Source organism: Geotrypetes seraphini, chromosome 3 (genome assembly GCF_902459505.1).
Source record: "Geotrypetes seraphini chromosome 3, aGeoSer1.1, whole genome shotgun sequence".
Lineage (NCBI taxonomy): Eukaryota > Metazoa > Chordata > Amphibia > Gymnophiona > Dermophiidae > Geotrypetes > Geotrypetes seraphini.
Genome location: NC_047086.1, coordinates 250695023 through 250722656, shown reverse-complemented (window position 1 = coordinate 250722656; position 27634 = coordinate 250695023). Strand labels below are relative to the sequence as shown.

General features: G+C 42.6%; 1 protein-coding gene across 1 annotated transcript in view; it reads right to left on the bottom strand.

The window, feature by feature from the left end:
* The window catches only part of TBXT (T-box transcription factor T), an 88351-nt gene that overhangs the window by 17120 nt on the left and 43597 nt on the right, over positions 1–27634 (bottom strand). The window contains exons 4-6 of the mRNA XM_033935859.1: positions 26172–26233; positions 15940–15995; positions 7480–7653 (exon numbers count right to left, since the gene is read on the bottom strand). Of these exons, the coding sequence (XP_033791750.1) occupies positions 7480–7653; positions 15940–15995; positions 26172–26233 (292 nt within the window). The remainder of the gene's footprint in view (positions 1–7479; positions 7654–15939; positions 15996–26171; positions 26234–27634) is intronic.

Genomic DNA, 27634 nt, shown 5'->3' with positions numbered 1-27634 from the left:
GGCATTAAGAGTTTGCTGCTTCTCAATGCACTGGATTTTTGTGCTGGTTGAGGTTCAACAAAATGTAAGTATTTCTGTTTTGGTGGTGGCTGGGGAGAGGGATACTGGGCACCCCCAATAATTTTGAAAAGTTGGCTCCTATGGAAAAAATACCTAGAAGACTGGAAAAACTCAATATGGAAACAGTTTTTGAAACATCTATTCGTTACAGAAAAAAACAACTTGTTCTAAAAATCAATTGTTCCCGAATAGTGTGTTGAGACTCCAAATGGGGTCATGAAGAGGCTCCTCCCCTTCCCTCAACTGTGTGATCTGTGCCCTCGAATGAGTCCTATGAATCAAGAAACATTCATAGGTTCTTCATTCTCCTGTGTGGGATTTCTGTTTAGTAATGATATCTGACCACACAGTGAACTATGTACTGACTGCTGCTATTCCCCAGGTTCTTAACCCACTGCGCTAACTACCTGTATGTAACATAAAATGACAGCAGATAAATATCTTATGATACATATGCCCAATCGGGTGGCTAGAGTTGTACCTGCCACTTCTCTATACTCTGTTTAAAGCGTGAACGTCTAGGTTTTGATTCCATCTTCCTGTAGAGATCCTCCATTTAAACTATGTTTTCTGATCGCTGATTTTTGTCCCTACCACCTCCACTGGAAAAAGTAACTAAAGGTATCTACCACCCTTAGAGAATGAATCGGGGAAATCCCCATCCACAGAAGCTCCATCCCCTGCCCCAGCCCATTCCCCTGAAACCATCTGATCCCATCTGCATAAGCCTCGGCCCGAATAGTTATTTTATATTGAACTTATTTTATTAAAGCATTAAAAACATTCTGTACAATTGTCATTTTATAAGTCACATATAATACAGAACAAGGATCAAAAACCCATCGCCCCTCCCTCTAACAAATATTCCCCCCAATATCAAGGAAACTGAGCAAGCCAAATTACTAAAGAATGTTACATAGAAAAATCATGCTAACAGAATACCGCAGTCACACATGGCAGGAATAGTGTTAGGGTAATGGAACTAGGGCAACTGCCCCTGGAAGCTGAAGGCACAGCCTATTAGTGGGCTTTGTGGTCCCCAGCTATATCTAATACCAGCTCTGATATATATTCTATTCACAAATTTTTTTTTAAAAAAAATTTCTACCTTTTGTCATATTGCCACTTTATTTTTCAAATCATGTTGATCTCAGGTTCTGGTTTCTGTCTCCTGTCTTTTCTTAACACACTCGCCAGGGTCTCCCTTTTTTCATATACAGTCAAACCTCGGTTTGCGAGTAACGCGGTTTACAAGTGTTTTGCAAGACGAGCAAAACATTTTTGCACATCGTGACTCGCAAACCGAGCATTGACTCGATTTGTAAATCCCCCTGCTGGCGAACCGGCATCGCCCCCCTTTGAAAATGCCTGCCCCCACACCCCCATGCAAACCAGCATCCTCTGCCCACCCAAACTGAAGGCTTACCCCCAATCTGGCACTGGCATGCAGCACCAACCTTCTAGCTCCCGCCTCTCTCCGAGATTCTCGGAGAGAACGAGAGCCAGAAGGCCTTGAGCATGCGCAGATGCTCAAGGCCCAGTCCAGGAAGTGGCAGGATCTTCGGGCACTGGCACCTCCAGCGGGTTGGTGCTGTGTGCCGGTGCCAGATTGGGGGTAAAGCCTTCAGTTTGGGAGGGCGGGGGGGGGGGAGAGGGGGCAATGCCGGTTCACAGGGGGAATGTGGAAGCGCACCAGTGGCCTTGGGGGTGGGGGGGGGGGGTCTTTTGGGGATGTGGTGGGTTGGAGCAGCGCCGGTGGCTGGGGGGGTAGGGAAGGTAGAACCAATTAAGCAAGTTTCCCTTACTTCCTATGGGGAAACTCGCTTTGATATGAGTAATTTGGTTTACGAGCATGCTTCTAGAATGAATTATGCTCGTAAACCAAGGTTCCACTGTATTTCCCTGTGTCCAGCTTCTCCCCTCTCTTGCTCCCTTATACCAATATGTCTTTCGTTTTCTTTCTTTCCTCCCTCCCTTTCCAGTGTTCAGTATTTCACTTCCTTCATTCCCTTGGTTTGGCATCTTTCCCTTCTCTCTCCTCCTCCCTGCAGGCCCAATATCTCTCTCCTTTTCCTCCAGCTGGAGTCACCCCCCCCCTTAACATGGGTCCAGCACCTCTCTCCCATCCCTCCAGCTCCCCCCCAATATGGGTCAAATACTCAGTCCTTCTGTTCTTTCCAGCCCCACCCACATGGGTCCAGTACCTCTTTCCATTCCTTTTAGCTCCAGCCCCCATCTCACTTCCACTCAGCCCCCCCAAACCAGGTCCAGCTACAGCCCCCTCATTACCCTTCCACTCAAGCTCCTAGACCAGGTTCCGCTACATTTCCCATCCCCCCTTCCACTTAGCCCCCTCCATACAAGTCGGCATCTAAATGTTCCTCCTCAAATCCCCTCTCGGCCCGTGCCTATTTTACCATTAGTCTCAGCTACCGTGAAGAACAATCTCAAAGGCCTGCACCAAAGTCTTCCCCTTACCGAGTCCCTAACTGATATAACTTCTGGTTTTGCAAAACAAAATTACATCAGCGAGAGACTCGGCAGAGGGAAGGCCTTGGTGCCGGCCTTTGAGATTGTTCTCCATGGTAGCTGAGGCTAATGGTAAAACAGGCGTGGACCACGAGGTTCATTTAGGTATGCCAGCTCATATTGGGGGGGATGGGGGGCTGCTGGACTTACGGAGATGCCGACCTAGATGCAATTTTTTTTTTTTTTACCCAGTGGAGCAAGACCTTTTACCGCTCTCACAGGGCAGTAAAAGGCCTTATTCCCATTCCGGCAGCAGACTGCCCAATTTTTTTTCCATCCCCGCGGTTAAACCATGATCCACTGTGGTGTTCAGTTACTGTGTTGATCTCTAACCACCCCCTCTTCATGAAAAAGAATTTCCTGATGTTACTCCTAAGTATCATCCTGCAACCTTGTTTTCATGTCCTTTGGTTCTACTGCATCTTTGAAAAGCTTTATTAATACCATTCACATATTTAAAATGTATCATTTCCCCCTTCCCTTGTTTCTTCTAGGGCAGTGTTTCTGAACTCGATCCTGCAGTACCCCCTAGCCGGTTAGGTTTTCAGGATATCCACATTGAATTTGCATAAACTTGATTTGCATACACTGCCTCCGTTATATGCAAATGTCTTTCATGCATATTCATTGTGGATATCTTGAAAACCTGACCAGCAAGGAAGGTACTCCAGGACCGAGTTGAGAAACACTGCAGCCACCAGCTAGTCAAATTTTCAGTTTATCCCTAATATGTACGAGAGATTTGTATATAATGGAGTTGACAGGCATGCAAATCATATTTAGGGATATCCTGAAAACCTGACTGGATGGTTGTACACCAAGACAGGTTTGACTACTGCTCTAGAGTATATATATTCAGGTCTTCAAGTCTGTTCTCGCAGATCTTTTGATGCAAACCGAATGCCATTTTGCCATCTTCCTCTGAACCACTTCAAGTCTGAGATACAGCCTAAAATTGAAAAATACTCCAAATTGGCTCTGCTAATAACCTTTACAAGGGCAATACATCTTTTTCTGCTGGTTATGCCTTTCTATACAAGCTAATATCATTCTGGCTTTGGCCACTGAGATTCTCAGACACTGTCACCAAAGGCCCTTCTCTTGGTCCATACATAGCAACCTTCCCCCCTCCCCCCTCCTATTCACATGCAGGGATTAGATTTCTACACACCAAGTACATATATATATATGCATCAAATTAAACTGCCAAATATTAGACCATTCAAGTTTTTTGTAGGTCACTTGTCTACTCCTTCCAGGATGTATAGATTGTTCCGGATCTCGTCATCCACAAAAGGTCAAACTTTTCCTTCTAATCCTTGAGCAATGTCATTCAAATATATTGAAAAGAAATGGCCCTAATACCAATTCCCAGAGGCATTCCACTACTTAACTTTCTTCCTAGTAAATTCCATTTACTACCACTCTCTGCCATCTGTCAACTAGTGTCTAATCCACTTCACCACTTTGGCTCTTGACTCCAGTCTGCTGAGTTTATTCATGAGCATCTTACAAGGAGCTTTGTTGAAATCCAATAGACTAATCTAGTGAGTGTCCTCAATCCAGTTCTCTGATCACCCAGACCAGTCCCTTGAATCTAGAGGAAAAGCAAGGAATGTTGTGTTCCAGATGGCCATCTGGGAGCTGATCCAACAGAGAGCACATGAATTGGGACTGTTAATCTTAGTAACAAGATCCTGCCTTCCCCCAGAAAGCTATCAGTACCCTCAAGACTAGCCTTCCCCCAGCAAACACAGACCCCGGAAGAGGAAGTTCTAACATGAGAAAGTAGAGCAGTGTCTCACAAACTTTACAAGCCACAGCACACTAAACTGGCAGCCGCAGCTCGAGGGCACCCAGAAGTGCACAGATGTCACCGCAATGACATCATGCATGGAGGCTCTCCAGATGGGCCCTGAGCTGCCAGTGTGGGGGGTGCAGAAAAAGAGGAGGCGCAGAGAGGAGAGACACTGGCAGTGGCTGACTGCCTACAGGATGTGCCTCTCACCGCGAAAGGCATGTCCTGTAGGCAGTCAGCCAGCGCTGGCACCTCTCCTCCCCGGCATCTGGTGGCATACCTGAAATCTCGTGTGGCACACTAGTAAGTCACGGCACACAGTTTGCGATACACTGAAGTAGAGGGTTAAGAAGCATCAGGATCAGCTGTCCAGTCAAGGGCTTCACCTCTCCCTAGGTCTGAGGCTTACCAACCACTGCACATGAAGCTCTGTACTCACTGTGCAGCTGTGTATTGCTGCAATGGAAGCTGAAACAGCTAACAGGGAGGTCCTCTGCAAGCATGAACACTGGACTTCTGGTCTTCTGACTGAACACAAGCCTGATAACAATGGCAGGAGACCTCTGCCATCACTGAACACCTGCATGGACGCAACTTGTCGGAGGGATGCAGTTGGCTCTGATCCCGGGCACACCATACAGTCTACACTCAGACCCACTAGCGCAGGGGTGTCCAATGTCAGTCCTCGAGGGCCGCAGTCCAGTCGGATTTTCAGGATTTCCCCAATGAATATACATGAGGTCTATTTGCATGCACTGCTTTCATTGTATGCTAATAGATCTCATGCATATTCATTGGGGAAATCCTGAAAACCTGACTGGATTGCGGCCCTCGAGGACCGACATTGGACACCCCTGCACTAGCGGATGAACCTGGGGGTGAGCCAGATCCCAAGGGAATGATCCCTGAGCCCAGAACTGACGGGCAGGCTGTCCAGAGGGTGCACTGACTGGCAGCCAACACCGTGGAACAAACTTTACGCTAGGTCTGCAATCTCCAGCAGACAAAGCTGTCCCCACAGAGAACCTCTCAGCACAAAGGTGGAATTTGCAAAGAAAACTACTGAAGTTAAAGAAAAATAAACATGAGCAGAAAAGACAAGCTCCTCCTGGCTTGTAGGAAGAAACTGGATTCCTAGAGGGCAGTCCTAAGGTAAGAGGGGAGGGGCTCAAAACTGTATAATGAGCTCCCTACAAGCTGTCTGGCGACCATAGGAAAATAACCCACTAGTCTAGAAATAGAGAGGGATTGTACAAAGAAATCCTGCTTGTCCTCCGAGAAAGACTTACAACAGCTCTTCTCTGGAGGAGGGGTCTACAGTTCAGCTGTAAAGTGTCCTATGTATTGCACAAACTGGTTATGGGTATCTCTGCTTGTGCCTGGGAAACTAGATTTTCCATCTATATATACTTCAAAATTTCCTAAACTATTTCATTAACAGAATGCCTTTTTAAGAAGCACGGGGAATACTTGGAGATTTAAAATCTTATGGAACACCATTAATTTTATAGCAATTTCCTAGTTAATCTTGTTCCATTAAGGTTGATTTTTATATTGACAGAAGTATCACAAGTAATCATCACAATGTGGTGATATGAAATCTTGCCACTAATTCCAACAAAAGTAGCATGGAATCATTCCAAACATGGATATACTGACAATTCTAGTGCCAATACACTTAACTATACAAATCAGCTCAGCTTTACTTAGAATGTATAAATAGGTGGTAAAGTGTATCTTATGCATTAATGTACCCCGAGCTTACTGAATGTGTGACCAATTTTTAACACACTGATCAGTAAATCAGAAGTTTGGCTATTAAATACTCCCTCACTATAATTTTAGTATTTTTATAGCCCACACTTTCAGCCCAAATTATGACAAACAAATCACCCACCCCAATCAAAAAGCCAAGAAGCCCATAATATTCCACAATAAGTTTTTCATTGTCTATGAAAAATCATAAACAGACTATATATGAAGTTTATAGGAATTTTCCTTTATTTCCTTAATATATAGCATCTGAAACAGTATGTGACCACCAAAAGGCCTTGGATAACAGAGGTTGCAAATCAATGCAGCAAAAGCACAGAAAAAAAAATTCCACCGCAAATCAAACAGCAAGCAAAAACAGCAGAGGAGACGAAGCAAAGTACAACCTTTGATGATCTAATAGGTGATTTTATTGATACAAGACTCAACATGAAACATGTTTCGGACGTGAGGCCTCCTTCAGGAGTCTAAGTGTATCAAATTGAACTGTTTACATAGGATTGTAAATAAACTATAAGGAAAAAAACTGAAATTTGTATACCAGTCTGATGGCACAAATTTGCAGCTTGTCAATAAGAGATACAGGTTCACTAATTTCTGGAGGGGGGGGGGGCCGGTACAGAGTTCATTTATAATTCTATACAAATGGTTCCAGACTCCTAAGGCAGGCCCCACAGCTGAAATACGTTTCATGTTGTGTAGTCCTTCTGTATCAATAAAATCAGGTTGGACTTTGCTTAGTCTCCTTAGAGGTTGCAAATCAAACATCTTGGATGAGAAAAAGACCATCATCTTAACCCATGCCCTACTTGCTATACCATCTGGGTCTCTAATGTCAAAGAAAGACAGAAGATTAACCCCCCCCATGTACCTCCATCACAACTTTCATAGAAGTATTCAAATAATAATGCCTAAATTTGTGGAGCAGCATATACTACATTATTAAGTCTAAGGATTAATGCATTTTTTATAGTGTCAAGTGTACTTTCAACACTACTACATAAATATAGTAAACTATAGTCCCCATTCCCTATAGTCTTTATACAGGCACACAGACCATTACATTTTGTTGGAGCAAAGGATATTCTAATAATTAGAACAGCAGGCTGAAAAATGGGGAAGCTATGGTTCAATCTGACACCTTGACAATTCACCTTCCATTGTCTCAGGTACAGCTTTATTTGTGAATCTTTTTAATAATGGTAAACGCTTACTACTGCTCAAGGCAAATTGCATTTTTTTCTTTATCACTGAAAAAAAATTTGTGGACTAAATCTAAAACCCAAAGATAACAGCAGAAATCATTTATGAATACTTACTAGGAGAATGTCTGTTAGAATATGGGTTAGGGTAAGGGGCAGAGCGGTGGTTTCTCAGTGATGAATATCGGTCATAGTTGTGGGGAGAAGAAAGTGAAAGGCTGCCTCCAAACTGAGAGTGGGAAGTGGCAGGAGGGCAGAGCGATCCAGTTCCAGGAATAAGCCAGCTACCTACTGAGAGAACAAAGTTTAATAAGGATATTTATTTATTTAAAAGATTTCTTAACCGCCTATAACTAGGCAGTTTTACAAAAGACAATCATATCAAATAAAAAACATTGAACACATATTATACAAATAACAGGTCCTTCATATCAGCCACATTTTACAGCACATCAATATAGAAACATTCATAATCCTGGAAAAAGCATTTATTGAAATGCTTCTACAAATAATGTAGTTTTCAGAAGTTTCTTAAACTTCTGAAAATCTACAGGAGCTCTTAGTGGTCCACTCAACTTATTCCACAGTGTTACTCTAATAAAAGAGATAGCGGAGGACCTGTATTCTCAGAGATATACAAAGCTATTGAGTTTTTCTGGTATCTGAAAGTCCATTCTGTATAGCACTCCTACCTTTTAATCTAAAATGTCAAACCAGTAATGACAAATTATCAAAACTGACTTCCTCTGATTTCCAGTGGATTTATGAACCTTGCCTAGGAGCTAGCATGCCCTATTTTACATTTCAGCTACAGTGAAAACTTGAGATATTAAGGTCCTATAATCAAGCTCCATAATAAGAATAAAACACCAAAGAGGCATTATGCATGTTTTATAGAATAAATACTTTAACTTAAAGGATCTTGTAGACTAAAGTTCATACCATCTTTGGACTGTTTGTACAATAAAGTGAACTCCCAACAGGTATTCTCTGGAGACTTGACATTTGTTCTAGAGCTCTGAGAAGATCTAAAAGGCCTTTACTGTGCATGCAAAGAAGTTTCACCATTGCCATGACCACTATTTTTCAGTTCTAATACAGCTTTAACTAGGTAAGAACTCCTAAAGGGAGAATTGAACTGCTGTCAACACCTAATAGCTGAATAGGCTAATGTAAAGACTTCATTAAATTAATACTTACAAGGGGCCATTAAGAAAGTTCTCAGCCAATCCATAAAGCCATGAATCTTACAAGTTATTCCACACTTTTCTTGACACTTTCCATTTCATTTCATTTTAATGATAAAAGCGTCAAGAAAAGTGTGGAATAACTTGTATGATTCATGGCTCCACATCATTCTTTTTGCAAATGGGGTGAAAAAAAGAGAAATTAAGTTTTACTTCCCAGGCCTGCTCCGGTATTTTTAGAGCAGCCCCAATGTTTTTTTCCATGTGGCCCTGGTGTCCAGAATATGTTGGAACTTGTCCTGAGGTCTGTCCTAGCTCTGGGGTCTAGGGGGGCAGTCACATTAGGTGCAACCTGCTGCATCAGTGTCAGGTCGTGAAATGAAGGCTGGCCGGCTCTGGAATAGGTAGGAAAGGCTGGGGATGTGGTTTGGCCACATGCTCAGTTCGCGCCTGGAAGTCTGGTAGGCCCAAATTGAATGCTGGGCCTCTATTTTTGGCCTTGCCGGGCTAGATTTCCATGGCGATAGCAATTTTTAATTTTTGCCCCGAGACCACGAAGAATGGTGTGAGTGGCCAGGTAGGGAGGTTAGGTAAGAAGATCTATGGGCCTGGGTTTTTATTATTTTAAATGGTGTTTTATTACTGTTTTGTCTCAAACTCGGTGGGCTGTTTTTAAAATTTTTAATTCAATTGTCAGGGTCTTTGGGGGGATCCCTAGGACCTGAACTAAAGTGGTTTAGGTCTATAAAAAGTTTTAATTGAGGAGTTATATGTCTTTTTGTGTTTTGGGGTAAAATAGACCTTTCAGGTTATTTTTCTGAACTTTAGTAAACGTTAGATTAGCGAGGATTTTATTTTGTTCTTTAAGCCTGTTTTGGGTTTTTGAATAATTTTTTAAATATTTTTTACAGAAGTTACGCTATGTCCTTTAATTTTGTTTTAATTTTTCTTGAAAACCTGGATTGGATAAACTGGAATGGGTTCTGGATTGTGACTCATTTTATTTAGTTCAAGTGTGCTTTGTATATTTTATTTCACTACAGTGCTCCCCCACGAATTCACAGTCCCGGTCATTCGCGGTATTTTCCGACCACGAAGGGGAGGCAGGAGAGGGCAGCCGGAGCACCGGCGAGGGAAGGAAATCACTCTCAGTATGCTCCGACCGCCTCTTCCTGTACTAAAGTCGGGCCTCACCAATCAGGAGCTCACAATTTTTATTACATTTTAATCATATTTTAACCAATCTTTTAAACTATAAAAAAACATTTTAAATAAAACAAATTATCTATTAATTTTAATTTTTCTAAATCTTATCTGATATAATCAGTATATTATTTATTAAAAACATTAACATCAGGAGTGTTGGTTGATTTGAACAGTTATCTTTTACAGGTTTGCTGTTTAGGTCAATCTTCTCCTTTTCTTTTGTACGTGGTCTCCAATACTTAAGCTTTAGGGGAAACCTTTCATTATACAACATCAACGGACAGGATACAAAAATGGCTTAGTCTAGGGGTGACCACACTTACATTTTCTTGGTTGGGCTAAGAACTTTTCAGCAGCCCTTCATATACTTCAATATTTTTCCACATTTCACTTAGAATCAAATTACCAATGACAACGAACAAGTAAAATCTACCTAAATAAGTTGACTTCCATTTTACATTTTCTGAATTAGGGATAAAAGTTAAGCTCAACACCTAAATGAGCTAAAAGTGCTCGTCTGGTCTAAGGGCTCCTTTTATCAAGGTGCGGTAGGCGGTTAACCGCCTGCCGTGCTAGTCGCTAACGCCTCCATTGACGAGGCGTTAGTTTTTTAGGCTTGCCGAGGGGTTAGCGTGTGATGAAATGTCCGACGCGCTAACCCCCATAGCGTGCCTTGATAAAAGGAGCCCTAAATGTACCAAGTGCAAAGGCAGAGATATCCAGCACTTGGGACCGAAAGTCCAAACCATCTGCCCCCTCTACCTCACCCCCACTCCTTTAAAAAAAAAAAAAAAAAGGGCAAGTTTCATTCTTAAATTGACTTATAGATGGTGATCAAGTGAAGGGTACCAACTTCAACTAAACTGATTCCATTTTAAAAATCATAGCCTATATATCTAATATAATAAAACCCTAAGCCGCGCATGCGCATTCCCACCTGCGTGCTCCCGTTTTCCGTGCGCTGTAGGGCACTGCAGGTAGGAATACGCATGCGCGCAAATCTCTATCTCTTTCTCTCTTCCCCTGAGGCGGATGTCGGCCGCGGCGGCTGTCGGAGGCTGCAGGCTGCGGCAGCTGTAGGCCGTGGTGGCAGTCGGCGGCTGCCGGCCGTGGTGGCTGTCGGCTGCCGGCGACTGCAGGCCGCGGCGGGTGAGCACGGAGCACGGAGCCACCAGCAGTGGGTGGCGGTCAGCCCGAGAAACCCCTGACCTACAGGCCGGGCCGAAGTTTCTGTTTTAACTTAAAAGACGCTGCAATGGCTCCTCTCACGAGTCGCTCCTGCGTCGGAGAAGGCGGCGATCGTGAGAGGAGCCGCCGGAAAGTTACACTGGTCGGGCTCGGGCTGTTGGGTCCGTTCAGACTCCTCTCGCGGTAAATGGAGGGAGAGGGAATGCTGCAGCTGCTGCACAGGGAAGTAGGGAAGGAGATAGGAAGAAAGACACAGGGACAGGGGCAGGGAGAGAGACAGAAAGGCAGACAGACAAAGGGGGCCAGGGAGGGAGAGAGACAGAAAGAGGAAGAGAGACAGAAAGAAAAAGACAGGGGTAGGGAGAGAAACAGAAAGAAAGACAGACATATATTCTACCACCAGCGGGAGGAAGGGAGACAAAAAGAAAAGAAGAAAGGGACAGGGAGAGACACAGAAAGATAGACAGACAAAGGGGGCCAGGGAGAGAGACAGACAGAAAGAAAGACAGCGGGACAGAGAGAGAGAGAGACAGAAATAAAGACAGACAAATATTCTAGCACCCGTTAATGTAACGGGCTAAAATACTAGTTTTATTTATATATCATTTATAGCATAAGTGGTTTACAATTGGGTACTCAAGCATTTTCCCCTATCTGTCCCAGTGGGCTCACACTATCTAATGTACCTGGGTGATTAAGTGACTTGACTAGGGTCACAAGGAACATCATGGGATTTGGACCCACAATCTCAGGGTACTGAGACTGTAGCTCTAACCACTGCGACACACACTCTCCACTAGCCATAGAAACCAATTCAGTTGAACCACTGCAATTTTTCATACAGTGGCCACATGATTTGGAAATGATAATAGCTTTTAAGGTACAAATGAAACATCAATTGAGAGGACACCGATTGAAGGGGTAGGTAGTGGATGGAGGGCATGTGCAAGAGGTTCTGGAGAAGGATTCTCAAGATGTGGAGTTTTAGATCAAAGATCATGGGCCTATGGCTCCCTAAATTGGGCAATCCATTAACATCCTCAACCTGAGGATATGTCTAGTGGTTTTGCTTATTTTAAATATAAACCTTGGACTCCAAATGACAAGACTTTGGGAATAAAATACTGCATTAACAGCTTTAATAGTTAGCTGTACATGTCATACAGCTTATTAACACAATTAGTATGTCTTACTACCTCATCTTTCAGCAGTTGTTCTACCATGTACCCTAGTTCTCTTCGTTCCTTAGATTCCCATCACTTAGTATTGCCTATACCCAAAGGCCCCGCTAAAATTCAACAAGAAGTTCAGCAGCTTTCTTTCTGGCTGCAAACCTATGGAACTCACTGCCATCCTATATGTGGTCAGTCATCCTTTTTAAAATTTAAGACTCACCTAAAAACTTACTATGAGCTTTGGTCCTTCTATATCATTAATGCTACCTGGCACTGGTCATCTAGGGCAGGGTTTCTCAACCTGGGGTACGCAGACCGCCTGTTGGGGATACGTGGGCTGACCACCGCCTCTTGCTGCCACAACTTCATGAAGGGAAGGGCCAGGGGCGTGCAACAATTGCACACTGCCAGCCCACAAGCCTTCCTGCAATAGCAATTCTGAAGTCGGAGAGAAGGTCCGGGCCAGCCAAAAACTGCTTGGCAAGCTCGGACCTTCTCTCCAACATCAGAATTGACGTCGGGAGAAGGCTTGTGGGCCAGCAACATGCAATCGCTGCACGCGCCTTGTCCTTCCCTTCCTGGAGTTGTGGTGAGCGGTAGCGGTGGACTGGGAAGGGGAGAAGGAATCAGCGGCAGATAGGCAGGCTTCAGCACAGCAAGGAGGAAGGACAAAGGCTGGAAGGCAGTGGGGGAGAGGGGGCACGAACACGGGACATAGGAAGGAGGGAGGTAAGGAATAGAAAGGGACAATTGGGCCTGAGTGTGTGAGTGAGAGGGAAAGGTGGTGCACATGGGGAAAAAGGAAGAGGGAAATTGGGCATAGAGAGGAGTGAGGTAGAGATGCATGGGAATAGAAGGATGAGAGGGAGAGATGTGGCATGGTGTTGGAGAGGGGTGATAGAAGGAGAAAGGGGCATGGGGCTGGTGGGCCGTGGTGAAAAATGATCTGGAGGATGAGAGAGGAAGAAAAGTTGGACTCAAGGAGGGACCGAGAGATGTTGGTTGGGGAATGGAATGAGGTCTGGAGGAGAGGAAGCATGCAGGAGGCAGAAAGAGAAAGATTGGATGCACAGTCAGAAGGAAGTGCAACCAGAGACTCATGAAATCACCTGGAAAAATGATTTTATTTTCAATTTAGTGATAAAAATGTGTCAGTTTTGAGATTTTATATCTGTGTCTATATTTTGCATTATATTTGTTTATTTTTCTATAGTTGTTACTGAGTTGACATTGCATATTTTAAAGTCATCTGCCTTGACATCTTTGAAAACCCCCAAATATAAATGATAATTAACATTTTTTCTGCATATAGTATGCTTTGTGTTTTTTAAATTTTGTGGTTACCATTATGTATCAATAAGATTATATTGTGTGTATATGAAAAATGGATGGAAGAAATTAGTATTATTATTATGGGGGTGGAGTCAGGGGCGGAGTTTGGATGGGGATACTCTGTTGGTATTTGTTAGGCTTAGGGGGTACTTTGCTGTCACCCTAGACTAGGGGTAGGCAATTCCAGTCCTCGAGAGCCGGAGACAGATCAGTTTTCAGGATATCCATATTGAATATATATGAGATGGATTTGCATGCACTGCCTCCTTGAGATGCAAATCTATCTCATGCATATTTATTGTGGATATCCTGAAAACATGACCTGACTCTGGCTCTCGAGGACCGGAATTGCCTACCCCTGCCCTAGACCAGTGTTTCTCAACCTTTTCAAGCCGTCTCTAGCCCCTACATTTGCTTCCCCATCTCCTCCTATCCCTTTCTCTACACCAGGGGTCTCAAAGGCCCTCCTTGAGGGCCGTAATCCAGTCGGGTTTTCAGGATTTCCCCAATGAATATGCATGAGATCTATGTGCATGCATTGCTTTCAATGCATATTCATTGGGGAAATCCTGAAAACCCAACTGGATTGTGGCTCTCAAGGAGGGACTTTGAGATCCCTGCTCTACACAGAGATAAAGACCTACGTGGTCAATTCAGTCTTCCCAACAGTCACATTATCAAGGCAATGTTGAACAATCCAGTATATTAACATTTTACTTGCTAATTTTTGTTATGTCTCCTCTTTTCCCTCCCTCCCCCCAAAAAAGCAAGCCCTGCACTCAAGAGGATACTTGCTCTGATCCAAGTCTGCCCTGCAATGGTCCTATTATTCCAGTTACTGAGGTGCTGTCAAAAACTACTCCAGAATCTCATAATTTGTCTTCCTACATATCATAGAGCATATGTTCTCAAAACACGGTACTGGGTACACAAACTATTGTCAGGAGGTACACGGCGCCAGTGCTATATGATGCCTTCTTCTGCCATCACATATCTTATCTTCTCTCTCCAGCCCCCTCCCATGAACTAGCAGCAGCAGCCCACTGTGTGCTTTTAACTTCTTCACACAACTGCTGCTAGTGTTAGTTTAGCTCGCGATCCCATCATGCAACCTTGGGGCCTTTGTTAGGCCAACCCACCTCTGATGAAAGAGGACGTTGCTTCATTGGAGGCAGGCTGGCCTACCAAAGGCCCTGAAGTTACCTGATGGAATCGCCAGTTAAACTAATGCTAGTGGCAGCTGTGTGAAATTAAAAGCACACAGAGAATTGCTGCTAGGGGGAAGAGAGGTACTGCTAAACATGGGGAAATGAGAGGGAGAAGTATTGCTAGACAGAGGAGATGGGAAAGGGAAAGGAGAAGAAGTATTGCTGGATATGGGGAAGGGCAGTCCCTGGCAGTGTTCTTGGCCCAGTTAAAAGCCCACCTCTTTGAGTGTGTTTTTGACTCAACTACTCTCACCTTGGGTTCTGCATCCCCAACCCTATATATAATGTTTGTCTGTCCAAGTTAGATTATAAGCTCTTCCAAGCAGGGACAGTCTATAAATGTTAAAATGTAGTGTTGCGTATGCCTTTCAGCACTCTATAAGTGATAAGTAGTAGTAGGAGAGGTACTGCTGGATATGAGGAAGGGAGAGGGATAGGTGCTGTATGTTGGAGGGAGGGGGCGAGGTGTTGGAGCACCAGGAGGGAAGGAAGGAAGAAGAGAGATGTCGGACCACCGGGAGGGAAGGAAGGAAGGGAGGAAGGAGAAAGATGGACCACCGGGAAGGAAGGAAAGAGATGTTGAACCACTGGGAGGGAGGGAAAGAAGAAGAAAGGAGAAATGCTAGACCATGGGAGATAGGAAGGGAAGGGAAGGGAAGACATGGAAAAGTTTGAGAAAAAAAAAGCAGAAAAATGGAAAAAAAAGTTAAATGTTAAAAGTTAATGACAAAGATGGATGCAGGGCAGAAAGTGAAGGAGAGAAAATCAGTCAATGACTAGGAAGGCCCTAGAAACACAGTTAAGAACACAGTCAGAAGGAAGTGCAACAAGAGCCTGGGAAAAGATGTTACATAAGCACGCTAGCCTTTGGCAAATCATGCAGTGTCAGTGATGGGCATCTCTTGTTTGTACTTGGGGCAGAACTTAAGTCATTGATCTGCTTCGGACATGGTGAGAATTTAACAAAGCAAAAAAATTCCAAGTTACAGAAGTTTGGGGGGGAGGGGGGAAACCTTCGACATGTCCTCAAACCTTGTATTAGGGGATTAAAGTGCCAAAAAATGAAGCAATACAAAGAAGCATGGTTATTAAGTTCAAATATCAGATCTCTAACAAATGAACACAAAGCCCTTATATACATATATTGTAAAGACCTTTATCTCCTTAAAACTCTGGAACAGATGTCAGTTGTTGCACTGTACATTCACATGGCCCCGATAATGAACTCCCCTTTATCTTCAGAAAAATGGTCAACTCCAATATAGAATAGGAAACACTTACGCTGTGAATAAGCAGATTGTTGATCTACTTCATCCATCATATCTTTGTGATCACTTCTGCCAAAATAAACCATGTTTATAAATAGCAAACACTTCCACCAAGCAGCATTCTATCAAAGCCTTTGGAAATTTCACAAGGCGCAGAAAGCAAGTTATGTAGATTCCTGCTGCTTTGTGAGAAATAGCTTATTCCATAAAAACCCGGTATGTGAATGGTGTCAAATCTTTACAGAACAAAGCTTTTAACTATAACAGGTACCGACTTGAGTACTATGGAAGTAGTCATGTTCTACGCAAAGGCAGGATCTATACTGCACCATGTTCATGCAGAGTTCCCTCAGTTCAATTTGCAGCTATCATTTTGGAAATCACCCCTCCTCGTTTTGTAAAGATAGATAATATAGTCAAACACATGTTACAGGTAAGCAACTTTGCTTTAAGGACAAGCAGGATATGCAACTCTCAGACAGGAATCTCTAGCTATATGTTACCTAAGCAATAAAGGAGTACCTACAACCTAATAAAGGGAACACACACATTAACAACTCATCTGTATTTTTCCTTTAAGGTACATTGTTGAACCAAAAATGGGTTCAAAGATAGATGTTAAGTGGATTCTAAACAGACCTTGCAAAACAGATTGATCAAACCTACTGCTGGGTCCATTTTGCTAGCGGTGCCTAAAGACGTCGAAGCCTGGAAGTGGGTATGTTTAGGGGTGGCGCCAGACTTTGGCGTCACTAGGAGGCATTGGCCACAATTCTACAAGGACTCTAGGCACCGGAAGCATAGGCCTGTAAAACCTTGGCCTACATTTCTGATGCCTAGGGTCCTTGCTAGCCACAATTCTGTAAGCAGCCCCTGTCCTTGACTGACATGTGGCAGTTGCCCATTTACTAGGTGTGTCAAGATGGAGTTTGACCACTAGCCAATTTTTATGCTTGAGAAAAATTTGTTTTTCGACAGAGGAATATAGAAAGCAAGCTAAGATATTAAAAATAAGTTCCTTCAGCTTGGTTATCAAACAGGGAGTGTTCAAGCAGCATACCTGTGATCAAAATACGCTCAAAGGAAATTACTACTGAAACATGAAACAAGAAAAACCGATCCTGGATTAACATTCATACAGAGATATTCTCCACTCACCCCAAATTAATAAATTTATGAAATATTGGCATGTGACAAGATTATCCAGTAATAGATGACCTGAAAAACCTGTGTTTTCCCATCAAAGATATAGGAACATCAGAGCAATAATTAATACACGTGTTTCATTTGTACAAAGGGACCGCACATTTGGTTATCATACAAGTTGCGGTCACTGTCAATGGTGTCTCTTAACAATGGGAGGAGACAATTGGGTACGCAAACTGGTAAAATATATGACTCAATCATAGAACAGATTGTAACACACCGAATGTGGTTTATTTAATACAATGTCCTCGTGATAAATTATATATTGGTTGGACAATATGTCCGATTAAAATGAGATTAACTGAACATAAATCTCAAGTACACACAGCTCCATTGGTGCACCATTGGCAGTTTATGAAACACTCTATATAAGACATCAGATGGAGAATTATGGATAGAGTTGTAGCTGGGTAGGTGGCTGGAAATATAGAGCAAAGGTTAAATAGAAAAGAATAACATTGGATATTTGATTTAAACACGCTGACCCCGGAGGGATTGAATGAAGAACTTGAACAGATGACAGTGTGAACTGATTGGCTAATAAGCCATATTCTGATTGGATGAGGATTGAAGCAGGAAACAGCTGAGCAAGCTTAAAATAAATGGAAGAAATGGCTGCAATACATTTCCACAATGGCTGTCTCATGCTGGGAACAGTGAATCTCTAGTAAGAAGGAGTTTTGGGGCTAGATTCACTAAGCTCACCGATCGTGTTTGCAATCATGTACTGACCCGATTTTCCTCTGACCCGATTCACTAACCTCGTGGCTTATCAACCTCCGATCTGATCCGCACATGCAAATGAGGGGGGAACAGCATGCAAAGTAGGAAGGCAGAGATTCACTAAACAAAATCAGGAACACCGACTGGGCTGGCTGATCAAAAAAGAAGCAACTGCTGGGGACCAGTCTCTCACGTCCTCTCCTACTCTCTGCTGCCCTGCCTCTCTGCTCTCATGATGTATGTAGCCATCTTACTCGCGAGCTCATGGTTTTAACCCGCTGCAGTGCAGCCCCGCTTTAAACCCACAGGATAAAACCACAGGCTTGTGAGTAAAAGTCAAAAGTAAAGCCTCCAAAAAATTACTTGCAAAAACAGATGTGAATTAAAAAAAAAAAAAAGAGAGAAGACCTATGCAACCAGCATTGGTGCCGATCTTATAACTCCCGCTGCATTATTTAACATAAGAGCGGTTTCCAGCCACTATACAGCAACTGCTCGTGCCAATTCAACACAGCCGCACTTTTGCTCTCTGCTGGGGCTTACACTAGAAGGCTCACACTACAGTTCTTGTTCAGGGCCAGCGCATGCTCAGACCAGCTACAGGCAAAGAAGATGGTCTGCACATGCGCCGGGATCGCTCTGCAGTGATCCGTGTGGTCGGTGTGCGGCATGCCTCCGATCACCCCCATTTGCATGAGGACACGTTGTGGATCAGTTGGCCTGCCACGGATTGGTGAGGTGAGGTAGGTAGGTGAATCTAGCCCTTATCAGGTGTTGGAGTTTCCTCACTGCAAGTGCAGGGTGATTCACAGCATGAAGCTAATTATGGGAGAGTGAATGTTTGCTTCTTTTGTGTTTGTAGAGAAAATCACCTCGACCCTGAAGGAGAATTGAAACGTGGATTCATGTCAGGATGGGGTGAAGCACTGCTTTAAAGATAAATTGCTTCAATAAGTAAACTAATCAATGTTTAAAAAGAAAGTAAATGTTAGAGAAGAAAATAAGATAAATGGATCAATGAGGATAAAGGCTGGATGCTCTAAGATGTGTGTCTGAACTGATCTGATTTTTGGCCTTTTCAGAAAGCTATTTATTTGCGCTAAAAAGTTTGCATGCAAAAGATTCACGCGGATGTTTACTGTAATCCCTGACTCTCTGATCTGATGGATCGCTGAGAGCGCGACTCTCACATGCACAGAGCCAGCAGGTAGGGGAAGCCTGAACAGAAGACATGACTCAGGGGTGATATGATAGAGGCCTATAAAATACTGAGTGGAGTGAATCGCTTATTTATTATTTCCAAAAATACTAGGACTAGGGGAAATGTGATGATGCTACTAAGTAGTATAACTCTGGCAAATTGTAACCTGTTAACTGTATATTAATTGTATATTATGTATGTTAACCTGTAACCTGTTCTGAGCTCTTTGGGAAGGGCAGGATAGAAAACAAAAATTTAAAAACTGGAGAAAATATTTATTCACACAACATGTAATTAAACTCTGGAATTCATTGCTGGAGAATGTGGTGAAATCAGTTAGCTTAGCAGGGTTAAAAAAAAGATTTGGATAATTTCCTAAAAGAGAAGTCCGTAGGCCATTAATGAGATGGCTTGGGGAAATACACTGCTTATTCCTAGGATAAACAGCACAAAATCTGTTTTACTATTTGGGATTTAGCTAGGTACTTAGGACCTGGGTTGGCCACTGTTGGAAATAGGATACTAGGCTTGATGGACCTTTGGTCTGTTCAGGATAGCAATTCTTATGTTCTTAACCAGTATTTACAATTTCTTTGTATGTACAATCAAACAAGACAACCATATCTTAATACCTGAATCCTTCTGAAGTCAGAAAATAACGTGAAACAAAAAGGATCTTGAAGACTGGAAGGAAATAAGAATTAACAGATAACTAAATTTAATTCCTGCTCCCTTCTCCCTGGCTGGTCTAGACCAGGGGTGCCCAACACGTCGATCGCGATCGACCGGTAGCTCAGGAAGGCAACGTGAGTCGATCGCAGAGCCCATCCCGGGCTCCGTGATAGACTCGTGTTGCCGTCCCGATCTACCGGGCCTATCAGCCTTCCTCTCCCCGACGTCAAAGATGCCGAAGCGGGCATTAGGCTGTTTTTGTCATTTCGGGAGGGGGGTGGCAGCGGCAGCAGCAGCAGCCTGAAAAAGGAATCGCCCTGGCCGGGGTCGGCGTCATGCTCCGGAGCTTCTACAGCCTTCCTATCTCCCTCTCCCTTCTACCTGCTTCCGGCCACACCCCCTGCTCCGCGGCTCTCTTCGGCAACTCAGCAGCAGCGATCGACACAAGCTTCTGATGTCGGGGCCTACCCTTTGCGAGTCCCGCTTGCTTCAACTTCCTTTTTCCACAAAGGCGGGACTCGTAGAGGGAAGGCCTCGATGTCGGCAGCTTGTCTTGATCACCGCTGCTGACGAGTTGCTGAAGAGAGCCGCGGAGCAGGGGGGTGTTGCCAGGTGCAGGTAGAAGGGAGAGGGCCAGATGCAGGACTCGTGGGTGAGGTAGGAGAAGAGAGAGAGAAAGAGAGAGGGGAGGGAAACAAAAGGAAATATTTCATACTGGGCTGGGCCGGAGTGGAGGGAGGGTGGAAAGATTCTGGCTACCGGGTGCAGTAACAAAGGAAAAGGGGGGAAAGCTGAAAATGGAGATAGTGACACAAAGAAGAGAAAGGGTAAGCAGGACCTACTGAATAAGGATAGAGATACAGAGGAGACATGAAGAGGAGGTGAAAGAGACATAGAAGTAATGCTGAAAAAGTGTGAGGGGGGGAGATAGACATTGAAAGGGCAAATGGTGAACATGGGGTAAGGACAGAGACAAATGAAGATTCTGAAAAAGTGGTGAGATAGGGATATAGGTGAGATGGACACAAAGAAGGGTGATGCTGGAAAATAGGTGGAATGGTAATTCTGACAAACACAGAAGGGAAATGCTGGATCAAGGAGAGATGGGGCTCAGGCTGGATGGAATGAGGAGAAATGCCTTGTTGGCCCGGAACTTCCTCTCCTATGTCAGAATTGACGTCAGGGAGCGGAATGCTGGTCAGCGCGACGCTTCTGCAGGGAAAGCTTGGGACGGCGGTGGCTTGGGGGCTATTCCCCGATGGCGGTGGCAGCAAACCGAGTGGCTTGGGGGAGGGCACAGAGAAAGAAAGATAGGGGGCAGACAGGGAGACAAAAAGAAGGGGGAACAGGGAGACAGAAAGAAAAAGTTGGGGGAGAGAATGAGGTTTGGAGGAGAGGAAACATACAGGAGGCTGAAAGAAAAGAAGAAAGATTGGATGCACAGTCAGAAGAAGAAAGTGCAACCAGAGACTCATGAAATCACCAAACAGCAAAGGTAGGAAAAATGATTTAATTTTCAATTTAGTGATCAAAATGTGTCTGTTTTGAGAATTTATATCTGCTGTCTATATTTTGCACTATGGCTCCCTTTTACTAAACCGCAATATCGTTTTTTAGCGCAGGGAGCCTATGAGCATTGAGAGCAGCGCGAGGCATTCAGCGTAACTCCCTGTGCTAAAACCTACTATTGTGGTTTAGTAAAAAGGGAGGGGGTGTATTTGTCTATTTTTGTATTTTGTTACCGAGGTGACATTGCATAGAGTCATCTGCCGTGACCTCTTTGAAAAAACCCGGAATATGAATAATTAACATTTTCTCTGCCTTTCATTGTGCTTTGTGTTTTTTAAAAATTTTATTGTTGGTAGATCATTTTGACTTAGTCATTATAAAAGTAGCTCGCAAGCCCATAAAGTGTGGGCACCCCAGGTCTAGACACTTGGGACATATCAAAGCAGGTGGGACAATACAAGTTTTTTGCCAAAACCCTGGCTCCAAAGGCTGCATCATCTTGAGCTAGGATATCCAACTACCTGCCTTGCAAATATCTACAGGAGGAATTAAGGAGTGTTTTGACCAAGAAGAAGTTTGACTTTTAGTCAAATAAGCTTTCAAAACATCCAGAACTGTATATCCATTGAGGATATATGCTAATCCAGCAAGCTATTAAGGTTTTAGAGACTGCTTCACTTCTATGTTCTACTAAGAAGCACCTATCTGACCTTCTGAAGTCTGTCCTTAAGGTACTCCCTTCAAAGTGTATCCTCATAACACTCGCTTGTCTTGTCTAAACTTGCCTACTGTAATTCTATTCTTCTTAATCTTTCGAAATAAAAATACACCAGTTTCAATTAGTTCAGAACACAGCAGTTAGATTACTCCACCACTGTTCTAAGTTTACCAACATTACGCCACTTAAGATCAGAATGTATACTTCTAGTGTCTTATCACATCCCTTTTAAATACAATATTCTCACCCATTATATACTGTTAACCTTTTTTATTTAGTTTCCTGGTTCCATATTCACTACAAGTAACTTTACGCTCATCTCAGCAACAGCTATTAGTTGTCCCTTCATTTCGACAATTTTTCATGATTTTCACGGGAATTCCTCTTTTTCTGTCATGGCTCCCACCCTCTGGAATTCCTTACCTTATTATCTCTGCTCTGAAAAATCTTTCGTTACATTCAAGGCACAATTAAAATCATACTACTTTCTTTGGCTTTCTGCTCCTAACTTCCTGAGTCACAAGTGTAAATCATCTTTTTTTCTCTCTATCCTTTATTTATCTTTATCAGTTAGGGCTGAAATTTATATTTGTTTCCCTTACCATATATTGTTTCATTCCTCTCCATTCCCTACCATTTGTTATTATTGTAAGCTATCCAATCTTGCTCTTCCCTCATGCATTCTTTTTTGTCTTATGGCTTGAGTTTTTTGCTACCTTCCTCATGTCATGTTTAAATTACATTTTTATTGTAAACCGCTTAGATTAACTTTGGTTTTATTACACAGGTCAACACATCATTTTCAGGAGTTAATGTTGGGTGGGTTTTGTAGCATTTTTCATGCTGATTTCAAATCTGTGTTTACTTTTTCATTAGCACATCACATTTTTGTAATGAGGCTTATTACATTTAATTATAAATGTTAGTTGGGCGATATATCATGCACTTATAGGATAAACATATAAGGAGGGTTAACAATACTTGTAAGTTTTTTTTATGCTACAGATGGTGATTAATATCAGTCTTTGTCATGCCAAGACACTGTACTAATCATTCAGATAGTTTCTGTTACGTCTGTGGTTCATTCATGATGAAAGCATGTCGCCCAATTACCGAAGATCTGAAGACAGTATACAAATTGTACTTTGGCTGTCGACTGGGTGACCAGGATAAGGCTTGGGCTCCACATATCATCTGTACCAGTTGTTCCAACGGACTTCGTAACTGGCTCAATCGACGACAGGTAGCAATGTCATTTACAATCCCAATGATATGGAGGGAACCGTGAGACCATATTAAAGATTGCTACTTTTGCATTGTGAACACAAATGGATTCTCAGCTAAAACTAAGCACAAAATTATATATCCTATTCTGGGTTCTGCCATTAGGCCTGTTCCTCAGGATGACTCACTGCCTGTCCCTATATCTCCACAAGATGGACTTGCTTCTATGGAACATGATGAGGAATGTGATGATGCAGCAGCTGGTCACAATCCAGAATTATCTGATCCTGGTTATGTGAATGATGAAGATTAAGAACCAGAGACCTTTACAGAAGCTAAGCTCAATGATCTTATTCATGATATAAATCTTTCAAAAGAAAAAGCAGAACTTCTTGTTTCAAGGCTTAAGCAAAAGCACTTGCTTGCAAAAGATGCCAATATAACTAATTATAGAAAAAGGAATCATAACTTAAAAATATTCTTCACTGTAAATGGCTCATTGTGCTTTTGTCATGACATCAACAGGCTCTTCAACAGTTTGTCACAAGTGCATTGTCCAGATGAATGGTGGCTCTTCATTGATTCTTCACAGAGAAGCTTGAAGGCAGTGTTACTGCACAATGGAAATTCCAAACCAAGTATACCAATTGCCCACTAGAAGCAATCAATTATAAAACACACCAGTGGAATATCTGTGGTGATCTGAAGGTCACTGGCATGCTAATGGGAATGCAAGGAGGATTCACTAAATACTGCTAGTTCCCGTGGTTGTGGGATAGCAGATCTACAGCTGAACATTATGTCAAGCATGTCTGGTAGCTGAGGGATACCTATTACACAGGGACAAGCAGTGTGGGGACAAGCTGGGGTTGATGAAGAACCTGGGGTAAAGCAAACTCACCAGGTTTTGAATATCTTAAGATATTTCCAAAAATCAGCACTGCAAAACTGAAGGAAGAGATATTTATAGGCCCACAGATCAAGTCCGTTATGCAGGATGAAGATTTTAAGCAATCACTCTCAGCAGCTGAGTTTGAAGCATGGGAGGCATTCAAGTGGTTAGTGGAAAACATTCTGGGCAACCATAAGTCTCCTTTATACAAGAAAGGTGTTCAGAATCTCCTTGACTCATATCAGAAACTTGGCTGTCACATGTCATTAAAAATACACTTTTTGCACTCACATCTTGACTTTTTTCCAGAAAATCTTGGTATGGTGAATTACGAGCAAGGAGAACGTTTTCACCAAGACATTCAGTTAATGGAGTGTCACTACCAAGGTTTCTGTAATGAGAGTATGATGGCCAATTACTACTGGATGTTGTGCAGTGACAATCCAGACAACTTACAAAAAGATATACTCTAAGCTATGCTGTGTGCTTATTTACCTTTGGACCGAAGATACTGCAACATTTCTTTAAGTTGATGCTGCAATTCTTAAAACCCTATATACTAAAATGATTCTGGAAAAAATGTTTTTGTTCCCTTGTGTTATTAGTGATATATCAAATAAATTGAAACATGAATCTTGTGAGGAAAGAAATGTCTGTTTTGGGGGTTGTTCTGGATTCAGGCCTGACCATGAAGCTGCAAATAGTTAAGACTATTAAGGCATATTTTAACCAACTTCATATGCACTTGAAATCATTTTTGCCTTTTGATTTTTGGACAGCTGTGCAGGGGATGGTTCTGTCTAGATTAGACTACTGTAATGCTCTCTATCTTGAAATTTCTAAATAAAGAGGAAGAGCATTACAAGTGGTACAAAACACTGCAGCTAGGTTAACAATGGGAGTTGAGAGGATGGCACATATTACGCCCAATTCTGAAGCAATTACACTGGTTACCAGTTGTATTTCAGCTACAACATAAAGTTGCTTCTGTGGTCTATCAGACTATTTACCATCAAGCACCATGGTACTTTCGACAAGTTGTGGCACACTATAAGCCTAATAGATCTTTATGATCTATTATTGGTGTTAAAAAGTGGAATGCTTTGGTGGGCCAACTGACAATATGTATCGGACTATATCAAAAATAGTCCACAAGTCCTTGGAAACTCACATCCAAGTTGGGACCCTTTCTGGACACATTTGGACATGTGTCCAAGGATCTGTGGACTATTTTTGATATAGTCCGATACATATTGTCAATGACTTTTGGTTGATATGTTAGTTCAATAGATGTAACTGTTGGTTTGTTTTACACATCTCACTTGCATCTCATTTGAACTTCCATTTCCTGAGTCAAGATTTCTTCTTTTTTCCCCTGGCTATTGCTATGGCATTTTTAAAGCTCTTGGTCTCTCTTGGCAGATGCTGATAAACATGGTACAGGCAAAAAATTACCAATTTGAAAACCAAAATGTGTTTTTGCTGAACCGTCTAGGTACATGGGATGGCGATAGACATGGGAAAACATCGAGCTTAATGGGCAAAAAGACCAACGTAAGCCATATGTGACTTCTACAGACATACTTGGAGTAATAATTAGAGGGAAACATGGGTTCTGTACAAAATATGAACTGAAATGACTAACAAAACATAGATGAAATGATATGCATGTATGTTACAGCTAAAAGTACCAAGTTTGTGAAAGCCTTCTCTTGATGGTTTTAAATTGATAGATGGAGTATTCCTATAGATATAGAAATCAGAAGATTTTATGACATGATCTTATTGTTGATCTTTGATCAATTTGTAGAGTGTTGTTTTTATGTATGTATCCTTTGTTACCCGCTTAGGATTTAAGTGGAACAGAAATTAAAAAAATAAATAAATAAGCCAAGATATTTTCCTCTGTCTGGCACCAGATTTCCCCAAACTAAGAGCTTACATCCAGCTTGTCCTCAAAACTGTAGTAAGACTGAAAAATGTTTAATATACAAAGCACTGGTATATATATATATATATATATATATAAAAAAACCCAACCCACACAGATTAGAGAATACTTTTCAGCATACTCAATGATACATCCATTTCATATCTTACCTTTCTTTTGCATCAAGGAAAGCCTTTGCAAATGGGTTGAATTTAATTTTAAGAGCTGTGATCTGAAAAAGAAGTTGTAAAGTTTTATACACATGCCATCTCTAAACCATGAGTTTAAACTAACACACTAGTTTGTACTAAAATACATGTTTAATGCCATCTACAATTTGTTATACTACATAGATCAAATAAATGGCTATTAGAAACAATCTAACCAGTCTGCCCATTAACTCTGAACAGCTCTCCCCACCTATCCCCTTAGAAACAGGTCTTTACTTTTTTCATATCCCCTTCCATTCTAAATCTCCGGGTAATTTCCTCTAGGTATATGCCATTACTAAAAATAACCTATTTCATGTTTTGAAAACAGTATCCTCAATAGTTACTCTGAACATGATCGTCAATGCCTACTTGGGGGGGGGGGGGGGCGATACACGTTAATATCTATATCAAGTATAGGTATATCCAGTGGTGCAGGGAGGGTAATAGGCACCCTTCCCCACATCCCCCCCCAACACATGTGCCCCCCTTCCCAAACTCCGTGTACCACTGAGAACCCTATGCAAATACATTGCTAGGAGCTCATTAGTATTTAACTGAGCTCTCCTAGCAATGCACAAAAAGGGAACTCCCCTCGTTTCCAGTTGCTAATTACTGGCAGCTCTGGAGCTGCCGGAAACTGTTGTGAGTATTGTGCATACAGCACAGATATAACAGCATTTTAAAAAAAAATGTAGTCCTGCTGGCAGGGGGGGGGGGTGTGTGCAAAATTGTGACCTCCTAACATCCCCCCCCCCCCAGAACTCTTGGAGCTCTCCCAGCATTCCAAAACAAAATAATGGTGGTCTAGTGGGCTGGAAGAGGATGGTCAGATGCCCCAAACTCAAGGATCCTCCACCCCCACACTGCCCCCCTATATCTTTTGTCAGAAATCAGGCAGAAGAGCCACCTCTTCAAAATGGCAGCCCTTCCCGCTCCCAGTGAACTGGAGGAAGCTGGCAGCCCTTCCCTCCCAATGCGCTGGGAGGGGCTTAATGCTCCGATTCTTAAAACTAAGCCATCTTGATTAATGCAACATCGCCCATCTGGCAATCTCCCAGAAGAACATGCAGAGACTGCAACTGGTGCAGAATGCAATGGTCAGGTTGATCCTTGGGTTGAAGAAGTCAGATTACATAACCCCTTCCTACCGACTCCTTCACTGGCTGCCGATGGAGGCACGTGCGAAGTTCAAGCTGGGATGCTTTTGCTTTAAGGTGCTATCTGGTTTAGCCCCTAAATATATAATTGACCTCTTCCACTTCTCAATTAATAGACACAAGAGAGGTACACACCCGAAGTTCATCTCCCCACCGGTTAGAGGATGTAAATTTAAAAGACACTACCAACATCTTCTCTCTTACCAGGCGGCATTATGGGGCAAAGACTTGGAAAAACTAATTATAAACACAAATAACTATGGC